General features: G+C 46.5%; 1 protein-coding gene across 3 annotated transcripts; it reads right to left on the minus strand.

The window, feature by feature from the left end:
* Positions 1-2,875: 2,875 nt before the first annotated feature.
* On the minus strand, positions 2,876-9,736 carry C8H8orf33 (chromosome 8 C8orf33 homolog). Of its 3 annotated transcripts, none has more exons than XM_060389174.1 (5): positions 9,387-9,736; positions 9,002-9,298; positions 8,789-8,867; positions 8,392-8,538; positions 2,876-7,929 (listed from the first exon to the last, which is right to left on the minus strand). In XM_060389174.1, exons 1-5 carry the CDS (start codon positions 9,390-9,392, stop codon positions 7,790-7,792), a joined length of 669 nt encoding a protein of 222 aa, XP_060245157.1. In that variant the 5' UTR covers positions 9,393-9,736; the 3' UTR covers positions 2,876-7,789. The 3 variants fall into 3 exon arrangements, with proteins under 3 accessions (XP_060245157.1, XP_021515182.1, XP_021515187.1); XM_021659507.2 differs by having other exon boundaries at positions 8,789-8,873; positions 9,387-9,728; XM_021659512.2 differs by having other exon boundaries at positions 8,789-8,873; positions 9,008-9,298; positions 9,387-9,726.
* Between the last annotated feature and the right edge of the window lie 2,101 nt (positions 9,737-11,837).

The raw sequence follows: 11,837 nt of genomic DNA on the forward strand, positions 1-11,837 counted from the left end.
CAGCTGTGACCATGTACTAGTTATGATAACTGCTAAGTTTTGGCTTCTGTAACCTGCTTCTGCAGACATTCAAGAACTAATTTTTTTTTTAATTTTTTAAAGTTATTTTATGTGCATTGGTGTTTTGCCTGCATGTATGTCTGTTGTAAGGCTGTCAGATCTTGAAGTTACAGACAGTTGTAAGCTGCTGTGTAGGTGTGATTAGGCCTGCTCCTTTTGGGTAGGTTAACTATAGCCATTTCTGTTTTCAGGCCTAACGGCCACATTATCTCAGCTTGTAACTGACGTAGAAAAAAGAATCAAGAGTCTCACTACCAGGTGCTGTGGCACGCGAATGTAATCCCGGCACTAAGGGAGGCAGAGGCAGGGAGGAGCTCTGTGAGTTTGAGGCTAGCCTGCTCTACAGCCAAGGCCACACAGAAAAACCCTGTCTCAAAAAAGAGAGAAAGAGAAAACCTTTGTACAAGTTCTCTGTTTATGTTCAGCACACTCTATTGCCTTATTGTTCCCAGAAATAGTGCATAAACTTTACTTGGGACCAATCAAATTAAAGGTCAGCTAGAACTGCTTGTCTCGCTAGCAAAAATAACTTGAGTCCGAGATGACTACCCTGTTCCACTGTGGCCCCCATTCCGCACCCCATCCCCACGTGAGCTAACTGGGTTTTCACCCTTTAAATATGCAATACAGCTTCCCCTGGAGGGGGCAGTTCAGACCAAAACTGGTCACCTCCCTGAGCCCAGAAAATAAAGCTTTCACTTTAAGCTTCTGTATCTGAAGTGAGTTTTCTAGTCTTCCACCCGAACCCAGCAGGTGCTGGGGATTGAACCTGGGTTCTATGGAACAGCAGTCAGTGCTCCTGAGAACCTCTAAGAGCACTCTCTCTGGCCCCCACTCAGGGACTATTGACTGCTTAATCTTGGCAGAGCAGAACAGCTCTTTAGCTTCTGTAACTTGCTTGTGTAGGTATTCAATGACTTATGGCTTTTGCCTTTAAAATCCCTTCCTGCTCCTCTGGGTGGCAGAGACTGTGACCCTGCCAATAGGTTTGTTTGGTTTTTGTTTTTTCGAAACAGGGTTTCCCTGTGTATCCCTGGCTATCGTGGACTTGCCTTGTAGACTGGCCTTGAACTCACAGGGCTCTACCTGCCTCAGCCTCTGGAGAGCTAGGATTAAAGGCCACCATATCTGGTCCTGCAAGTGGTGTTAATAAATTCAGGCGATTATAGTCTGAATTCAGTCTGGTGCTATTTTCCCAATGGCCTCAAACATCATAACATCTGGAGTCCCCAGCAAGACCCTAGGAGACCCCAGACTCAGGGCCAGGGATCCATGATAGGTCTGGAGCAGGGGAAAGTCTGGGATGGACTTGGAGGCTCAGAGCACCCTGAGACCACGGCTGCCCCAAATCAGTCACTGGTCAGCTCTAGATGGCGCCAAGTTCCACAACTCAGAGGCCCATGCGTGAACAGCCCCTAGGAGGGGATGAGTAGTTACTTGGAGGCCAGGAGAACCCCAGCCTGTGACCATTGTGCAAACTGAGAACAAAACAAAGGCAAACTCCTGGCTGACACACACTTGAGAAAGGGCCAGGAGGTGAGTTCTGGGAGTTTGACATCTGGGGACACTGAGAAGAGACTGGATGAAATCGTATACCAAGTCTCCAGGGACAGAGAAGTCCACCTGTCCCCTTGGTTTTGGTGTACCAGTAAAGGTGGCCTGGGTTTGTCTCTGGCTGTGTGGATGTTTTTACCTTTTTTTTTTTTTTTTTTTTTTTTTTTTTTTTTGCTTTTGTTTGGTAGACTCATGTTTTCTGGTGTGCTTACAAGTTTCATTGCAAACACGGAAGCCGGATCAAGCTGGGCTAAGACCCATCTGGGTTGCATGCTGCACCATTTTTTCAGGATTTCCAAGAGGCAGACTGCTCCTCGCTGCCTCCTTGCTAGCTAGCTGTCTCCCAGCTCCATCATCAGCTTGTTTCTGTCCCTCTCATTGGCCCTATGGAACCTGTTATCCCACAAAATCTCTTTTCTCTGAGCTTCTTTGTTCTCCGCTTGCTCTAGTCCCCCTTCTGGTCACTGGATTTGGTTTTGCAGGGATTCAAGTATCTGTTGTGTATGGATAATATTGAAGTTTGTTTTATGCTGTTCTACTTTATTTTAAAAACTGACTCTGCAGTTGGGTAATGCCATGCCTCTTCCCACCCAAGTATGCTTGCTTAAAAGTTTCCTCCAAAAATCTGTCTTAGGCCAGCCAGCCAGCCATCTTAGTCTGAGACAGAGAAAGAGAGAGCAAAACAAAACAGCCCAGGAAAAGACATTATGTGCTTTTAAAAACAGCTAAAAAGTAGAATATTTCCAATAGAAATTGTTGCTCAGGCTGGAGAGATGGCTCAGAGGTTAGGAGCACTGACTGCTCCTGCAGAAGTCCTGAGTTCAATTCCCAGCAACCACATGGTGGTTCACAACCATCTATAGTGAGATCTGGTGCCCTCTTCTGGCATGCAGGTGTACATGGAGGCAGAACATTGTATACGTTATAAATAAATTTAAAAAAAAATGTTGCTCATCTCGTACTTTTTTTTCTTGATTTTATTTAATGCTCTGAAACTTTCACTAAAATATAACTTGATCTCAAGGTTTATCAGACTAAAAAAGAAAAAAAGATTTGTCAGACTATTGTGTAAATTTTCTGTTCCTTAAAATTTCTAAGTTTAGCTGGGTGTGGTGGTACAAACCTTTAATCTCAACATCTGGGAGGCAGAGGGAGGTGGATCTCTGATTTTGGGGCCAGCCTGACCTACATAATAAGTTCCAGGTTCTACAGAGCCAGTGCTACACAGAGAAACCCTATCTCAAAAAACAAAAACAAGACAAAAAAACCTTTTAAGTTTATTAAATATGGTTAAAAACATACAAAACCTATAACCAAAAGTTTGCTTAAAATTTTAGTTGACAGTTAAAAATCTACACATCTTAATTTGCTACTACTGCAAGTCTGTAATTTAAAATCAACTTTAAAATTTTGTTTGTTTTAAAAAGGCTTTCTGTTGCTTTAAAGAAGGAGTAGGTAGGTGTGGTGGCAAATGCTTTTGATCCTAGCACTTAGGAGGCAGAGGCAGGTGGATCTCTGTGAGTTTCAGGCCAGCCTGGTCTACAAAGTGAGTTCCAGGACAGCCAATGCTACACAGAAAAACCCTGTTTCAAAACTTGTTTAAAATCAGGTACACTCAATAAATTAGACAATGGCCCTCAAACTTCTCAGAGGTCTGCTGAATATGGCATCTAAAATGTTTAATAGCAGGGCAACCACTGTGGCGCACACTTGTAGCCCCAGCACTCAGGGAGGAAGAGGCAGGCAGATCTCTGAGTCTGAGGCCAGGCTGGTCTACAAAGTAAGTCCAGGACAGCCAAGGCTACACAGAGAAACCCTGTCTCAAAAATGTTTAATAATAATAACAGTAAAAGTTTCCTATGAAAGACAAAAATGCCAACTCCTAGGACCAGTCCTAAGGTCTCCTAAGACAATGAGGCACTGACAGTTTTGGCTGGATTTTGGTAACACTAACTACTGGGCAAACAATTGCCCCATGCCTGCCCATTACCACGATTCTGACCAAACTATGAATAAGAACACTGGAGAATTAACTGCCCCTCTTTGCCTCACCAAACAGGTAGAATGTTGTATGTTTGAGACATTCTGAAACTCAGAGTGAGTTCCAGACCAGTCAGGGATACATGCTGAGACTCAACCAAAACAAAAACAAAAATAACTTCTGTGAAGAATTCCTTTCCTGTCAGGTACTAGCGGCACTTCGATCCGAGCACCCAGGAAGCAGGGGCAGTCAGATCTCTGTGAGTTGGAGGACAGCCTGGTCTACAGAGTGAATTCCAGAACAACCAGGGCTACACAGGTTGTTCTGTCTTGGAAAACAAAACAAACAAAAAGAGATTCCTTTCCCATATTCTTTTCTGTGCTGTTCAAGAAATGCAGAGGACAGATACTCAGACAAACACAAAACAGACACAGGCAATAGGGACAGACAGATCAGACAAAGTGCAAACAGGAATTACAGACACACAAAAAGAAATGAGCTGAATTTGAGCTCACTCTTGGTCAAACTAATTTCAGAAATTGCTTCATTTCATTCTTCACACATCTGACTCACTCTGGTGCTTTCTCTGTGGTTAACTTTAATAGGTAACTGATGCATTGTAATGTTAACATGAGAACGTGGAGATAAAAGAGAGAAGGTTATGACTTGTTAATGATGGATTTGTGTCAGGCTGACAAGGGGTCAATTGTGCTAGCTAGTCAGTCAACTTAACACAAGCCAGTCATCTGGGAAAAAGTAACTCCAATAGAAAGAAGGAAAAGAAAAGAAAGCCTCCACCAGACAGGCCTACAGGCAAGTCTGTAGGGGCATTTTCTTGGTTAATGATCGATATGGAATGCCCGGCCCACTGCCATCATGGCCTGTTTGGAGTTCCAGCCTCTGGTTCCTGACTTGGCTTCACTCAGTGCTGGACAACAGTAAGGACATGAAAGACAAACTCTTTTCTCCCCAAGTTGCCTTTGGTGAGTGGCTTATCACAGCGAAAGAAAGTCAGACTATGATAGTGATGATCAAATGATCTTCTGTTACCACTTCCATACTGATGATGAGCATGGCCTCTGCCTAAGAGGGACAGCACCCCCTATTTCATCTACTGAAGAGCAGGCTTCATACCTCCATACCTTCATTCTTCCAGTAGCTGGAATCCCTGGCAGTTGAGTTTGAAATTCAAGAAGACACATGCCCAAGAAGACACAAATCTTAAGGAATAAATGCAGGAGTTAAGAGGAATAGGACTGTACCCATCAGTGACCACAGAGAAGGTGAGAGCAGGGAAAGCCATGGCCATGTTTGCTTTAGAAAAGCCATCCTTCAATATAGTTCCTTGGATTGTGTTGTTGGTTTTTTTAATCATATTGGTGATATTACATTAAGAATAAGTCTTAAGGGCTGGAGGGATGGCTCAGAGCACTGATGGTTAAGAGCACTGGCTGCTGTTCCAGAGGTCCTGAGTTCAATTTCCAGCAACCACATGGTGACTCACAACCATCTATAATGAGATCTGGTGCCCCCTTCTGGTGTGCAGGTGAACATGCAGGCAGAACACTGTATACATAATAAAAAAATATAGGAAAAATGAGTCGTAATTGATGTGATGGTACATGCCCGGTCTTACTGTAGCTTGTTATGCCAAGTGTGGTTGATGTCCCTGGGAGGCCTGCTCTGCTCTGAAGCGAGACAGAGAGGAGGGGGTGAGCCTGGGGGCGAGAGAAGGTGGCTGGAAGAGACTGGGGGAAAGAGACTGTGGTTGGGAAGTAATATATGAGGAAAAAAAAAAAAAAAGAATATGGCTTAAGGGTGCTTAAGAGCATTGGCTGCTCTTACAAAGGACCCAAGTTCAATTCCAAGCACCCACATGGTAGCTGACAACCATTTGTAACTCATGTTCTAGGAGCTTTGATGACCTTTTCTGACCTCTGTGGGAATCAGGCACACACATGTTACACAGACATACATGCAGGCAAAGCACCATATACATAAGATAATGTAGCTTAATACAAAGAATAATTTGAAGGTTGAGACAGAAGAAAAGGAAGACAATCTTGTGTTGTACCCATAGAATAACAAGTGTCAAAAGAAAATTAAGAAAACCAGAGCAAGCCGGACATGGTGGCACATACCTTTAATCCCAGCACTTGGGAGGCAGAGGCAGCCAGCTCAGTGTAAGTTCGAGGCCAGTTTGGTCTACAAAGTGAGTCCTGGACAGCCAAGGCTACACAGAGAAACCCTGTCTCAAAAACAAAAAAACAAAAAACAACAACAAAAGAAAACCAGAGCATGTGGAGCTACAATTACTGATCAATTTGGATAAACTGTCTAAAAAGTTCATTTCTGTATTATAGATGAGGTACCTGAGGTTGTTTTACAAGGCGTGTCAGTAGCTCAGACACAGCACTTAGTGGGAAGGCATGTTTAGGCTGAGATTTGTTTGTCCCCTTTAAAGTCTATTTTACGTTTGTGTTTTATCAATAATTTTAATCTTTGGTGATTTAAGACCATGCAGATGCTGGGTGGTGCTGACTCACGCCTTTAATCCCAGCACCCGGGAGGCAGAGGCACGTGGCTCTCTGAGTTTGGCTAGCTTGGTCTACAGGGTGAGTTATAGGATAGCCGAGACTACACAGAGAAACCCTGTCTTAAAAAAAACAAACAAGCTGGGTGAGCTGGCACATGCCTGTAATCCCAGCACTCAGTAGGCAAAGGCAGGCTTTTGCCTGTGAGTTCAAGACCAGCCTGGTCTACAAAGTGAGTCCAGGATAGCCAACGCTACACAGAGAAACCCTGTCTTGAAAACAAAGAAACAAAAAATAAAAAATAAATAAAAGAGAGAGAGATTTTGAGAGATACCCCTCATCCCCTGAGCTCTGGATGATCTTGAAGGGAGGAGGTCAAACTATCCCGTTTTTAGTCCCTCTGTCCACGCTGGTATAGGCTACAATGTGTTTTAAAATGTAGTTCTTGTAGGAACTGGAGAGATGACTCAGCTGTTAAGAGCACTCGCTGCTCTTACACAGGACCAGATTCGGTTCCCAGCAGCCATATGGCAGCTCACAACCATGTAGCTCCAGTTCCAAGGAATCCAACACCCTCTTCTGGCCTCTACAAACTCAAGCAACATATGGAAGACATACATACAAGCAGGCAAAAAACCTATGCACACAAAATAAAAATATTTTTAAACTATTACACAACAGTAAGATCATCTTGACAGAGACAGAATTTTAAATAAATCCTAATAAGCATAACCCTAATGTCAGAAGCAGACAGAACCCCTGACCCTCAGCTAATCTTAACATCCTGATCTACTAACCCCCAGTCTCCCAACCCTCAACCTACCCTACCACAAAGTATTGAATACACAGTGTTGGAAAAAGACAGCAATCAAGAATGACACAGATCTCTGGCCTAAAGAGCCAGACAAAGCCATAAATACCACTACCACAGAATCTAAAGACTGAGCCTCCACACATGGGCCTAGCAAACTCATACCCACATACACACACATACTCAAACACATCAAGACTTTTTTAAAACTGAATCTGCTAAGATTCAGTTCAGGTCAAGGCAAGTAGTTCCTTGGCTTGTTAGCAATAATACGTGTCTTGATGGAGGCCACAATGGCTCCCTGTAGAAAACCTGCTCAGAAAAAAAAGAAGCACTGACAGATTACTAAACCCTGACATTGACACACTGACCAAGCAGCACAGCCCCTGCCTCACCTCACTTCCTCCAACACAGACAGCACACTCTTTCACTCATCATCCTAGTTCTTTAAAAAAGATTTATTAATCAGGGTGATGTAACAATAGATAAAGCACTAAACCAAACGGCCAGGGCATCCCTTCAAAAGTGAGCCCTGCGTGTAGGCAGCTTCTCCACAGTTCCTTATCACCCTGGAGACCGGAGCAAGAATGTCTTTCTACAAACCCCTCAACACTCAACCACCCTTATCATAGATTTCCCATCTGCATCTCTCTTCTGACAGAAGATACATTTCCTTGAAAAGTTTCCACACACAGCAACCTCACACCGGCCAACAGCTTCCTGTCCACAAAGCAGCGAGGAGCAAACCAATCCCACTTTGGCCAAGGGAATTCCTGGAAAAGCCCTTCGCTCCAGACAAATCTCCACACTACCCCGGAGGAGGATGACTGGTCCAGAGTGGAGGCGACCCTAAAAGAAATTGAACCGGAACTCTTCATCCGTAAAGTCTGGACTGGTCTTTGTTCTTTCTGCTGGACGAAGCCTGCAGACCCTTCCGCTCTTCTTTCTGGCAGCCTCACCCACAAGCTGGACCTGGGCTGAATGGGGAGCTGTAGGAAGGGGGCGCAGAGAGCCACTGAGTAACAGCTAACATTACCCATGCTGCTGCGACCACCCACACAAGTTTCCTAATTAACTTCTCAAAACTACAATTTCTACAAAAGCAGATACTGTCATTCCCTGCTGTGACCCACAGAGATGGAGTGACTTACCAAAAATGTTAAGATCTAAACAAAGCCAGCATTTAAACCCAGGCTATTTAGTCCAGGAACCACACTCCAATTGGTACCTGGCTTTGTGGCCAGGAGTGAGCCAAAGCCAAGGCAGATGAGCAGAATAAGGGGTGGACCTGGGCACTCTTTCTTCCAGGACCTCCGCCCCGACACTATATACTTTCTCCATGCTTATGCGTTTTCCCTGAGCCCATCTCCGCCTGCACCAACCCTGCTGAGCTGAGCTTCTCTACCCCCTTGAAGTAGATGTACTGACTCAATCCCTTCGAAGCTTCTCACCGGCTTTCAGAGCCCGCAGGGCCTCCCGCCACTCCGCATCCATCTGAGCCCTGTAGTCCCCAAACAAGGACCGCATCAGCTGTCTCTTCCGGGGCAAGGGAGTTTTTTCACTGCGCAAGGTTCGGATTGCCCCCACAGCCTGCTCTTCTGCAAATAAAAATAAAGAGCTGGTGACTTCAAACACACACCATTGATCCCAGCACTCGGGAGGCTGAGGCAGAGGCAGGTGAATCTTGGGAGTTCCAGGCCAGAGTTTCAGGACTATACAATGAAACCCCACCTCAAAAAAAATAAAACATAAAAAAAAGCAACAATCCCCCCCCCCTCTTGGCAACACCATCAGGCCAAAGCACTGCCACCATTTACATTTCCCTAACTGTAAAGAAGGACCCCTCACTCTGCTTCGGGGTGGGTTTCTGCCTCTTGAGACCCAGCTCCAGCTGTTCCACACACCAGGCCAGCTCCCGAGCCAGCTGCTCTGCCTGTGATGGAAAGGAGGCCACAGATAAGCATCAGGATCCCGCAGACTCCACTCCCATCCCTTCATCACGTGCCTTAATTCCGCACGTTCAGGCGGGTTAGCACCCAGGAAGCTCACAGGGAATACTACCCTTGCCTGAGCCTCAGCACTGGGGGGAGCTTCGTCTGGGGCCGGTTTCTCGGAGGTCTTTTGGTCTCCATTTGTTACAGAGACCCTGTTCGGGGTTTTCTTCTTCTTTTGCTTCATCGACGCTGAAGAGCCTACGGGATGTGCCTTAGTGGCGGAGTCACATACAGGTTGCACTGAACTCAGAAGGGGAGGATCCGAGGCACCGGAAGCTGGGTGAGGGGGCCGGGGTGCGCGCGGAACGCGTTTAGTTCTCCGGCCTGGGGCTGCTAGTGCCTCCCGGGTAGGGACTCTGAGCTCCTGAAAAACGTGGGACAGGACGAAATTCACAAGCCACCCGGTCCACCCGCAAGGCCTCGCTGCAAACACGCCTCTTCCCACCGCTCACCGCCATGCGCAGCAGCGGCCAGCGCAAGCTCCGGAAGTCCCAAATAGCACGGCGAACTCACTCCTCTGGAAACACGTCTACGACGTCTGAGTTCCGCCGAAGGCGCAGCGGACTCAGCGGCGGCGGAAAGCGTTCGGGTGGACGGAACGCTCCAGGCTCTGCTGGGAGGGTGCGGACGGAGGGCACGGGGACAAACGTAGGAGAACCCAGCAGAGTGCACCGCCGAGAAACGAGGCGGGTGGGACCCTGATGAGAATGGATCCCTGAGAATGGAACCGAACCCCCCGGGCGGGGCACAACAGCCAGAGGCGAAGCAGATTAGAAGGGCGGAGCGGAGCGGAGGGTTGGGAGTCCTGGGCTGCTGTACGGATTACCCGCCATCAGGCAGCGAGTTCGGGATGCACAGCCTGAATGGCTCCAGGAAAGCCAACTGAGGGTCTTTGGCAGGAACCCCCTGGGCGGAGGTGGGCGGAGCTCCTGCCTAAGTTTCAGGCCTTCCTGGAGGTAAGGACAGTCGCCACAGAGTTTGGGGGTGGGGGCGAGTGAACCAAGTAAACATCAAAGCTGCTGCTCAGCGACGTGGACAGCTTCGTGGAGGGTAGTCAGCAAAGTCAGCTTCTTCTGAGAACTTGAGACATTGACAAGAGAGTGGTCTCAAATGTGTATGGTATGTGAGTGGGGTGAGGTGGAGAAGATTGTAGGAGTTCCAGGAGCAGAAAGACACACCCACAGCATCAACTGGATGGAGAACTTGCTCAACAGAAGAGGAAACAAATGCTGATAAGATTTTGTCACCAAATATTCACATCAACTGTGTTTGTATTAACCAAAAACTAAAACACCCAAATGTCAAAAGACGATGGATACAGAAACTGTATCTACTACTTAGAAATAGAAATGGTTCTTTGGGTGGCTGGAGAGATGGCTCAGGGATTAAGAGCACTGTGTGCTCTAATAGAAGGCCTGGGTTCAATTCCCAGCACCCACCTGGCAGCTGGCAACTCTGTAACTTCAGCTCCAGGGGATCCATGACACCAGGCATGCATGTGAAACACACATACACATAAAAATAAAATAGACATCTTAAAGAAGGAAATGGGGGCTGGAGAGGTGGTTCAGCGGTTAAGAGTATTGACTGCTCTTCCAGAGGACCCGGGTTCAATTCCCAGCACCCACATGGCAGCTTACAACTCTCTGTAACTCCTGTTCCAGGGGACCCTACACCCTCACATATACCTGCATGTAGTCAAACACCAATGTACATAAAATTAAAAAAATAGATAAAAAGTTTTTTAAATCTCTTGTGAAAAAGAAATGGCTTCTTGATGCATAGAACATGAATGATTCTCAGATTAAAAGAAAATGGGCAGAGAAAGGTTCCACTTGTATCCCACCCCCAACAAAGAATTGATAAACCAATAACTGCTCAGAGGCAAGCACAGGAAGGAGTAACAGAAAGGCCTGTAGAGAACATGAGAAAGCATATGGGAATTATGTGTGTGTTTGGCATTCAATATCATAGCTACTGTGATGGTCAGAATGAGATGTCCCCCCCCATAAGCTCAGGCATTTGAACACTGGTCCCCTTTTGGTGACACTGTTTGGGCAGGTTATGGAGAGGTCAGTCTTGCTGGATGAAATACTTCACTGGGGGCAGGCTTTGAGGGGTCATAGCCTTGCCCCACTTCCGGGTTGCCTCCTGCTTCCTGTTTGCAATTGAAGATGTGATCCCTCAGCTTCCTGCCCCTGTCACACTGCCTGCCATTGCTGCCATGCCCCCTGGCCATGATGGACTGTCACCCCTCTGGATCTGTATGCCTAAATAAACTCTTCCATAAGTTGCTTTGGGTCATGGTGTTTTTCACAGCAAAGTGACTCTTACAGTGTTAACTGCCAGAGACTGGCTGTTGCTGTGAAGGACCTGACCATGTTGGGGCTTTGGACTAGAAAAGTGGTTGGATGCTGTATGCAGAGCCATCCTCGTAGAAGCCAGCAAGATGGTAGTGCTCAGAGCAGTGTGGGCTCTGGAGGGCCAGCTCCAGTCTTCCAAAGGGCAACCAGGTGTCAGTCCCAACAGGAAAGAATGAGATCACTACCACAATTTTTGAGCCACATTTGAAGCAAGCTTTATTAAATACTAGCCAGAACCGTGGATAGAGGCCAAGACCATACCTGGGATTCCCAGAGTATGGCCCGAATTACATTAGATGGGGGTCTATAAAGACAAAACCTTCAAGGCTGTGTATTTCCCATCTCCATCTGATCAGGAGCAGGTATACACCCTGACATGCTTCCTGCCTATGTACCTCCCACTTATGTACGATCAAGCACGCATCTTGTGAGTTGGTGCTTGTTGACAGAAGTGAAAACACAGGGCTTGTTATATGAACACACACACACATTGCAGGAAGTTATCTGTCCTTGGGCAGGTGGGGCTTACAGGTTAGAGGC

Source organism: Meriones unguiculatus, chromosome 8 (genome assembly GCF_030254825.1).
Source record: "Meriones unguiculatus strain TT.TT164.6M chromosome 8, Bangor_MerUng_6.1, whole genome shotgun sequence".
Lineage (NCBI taxonomy): Eukaryota > Metazoa > Chordata > Mammalia > Rodentia > Muridae > Meriones > Meriones unguiculatus.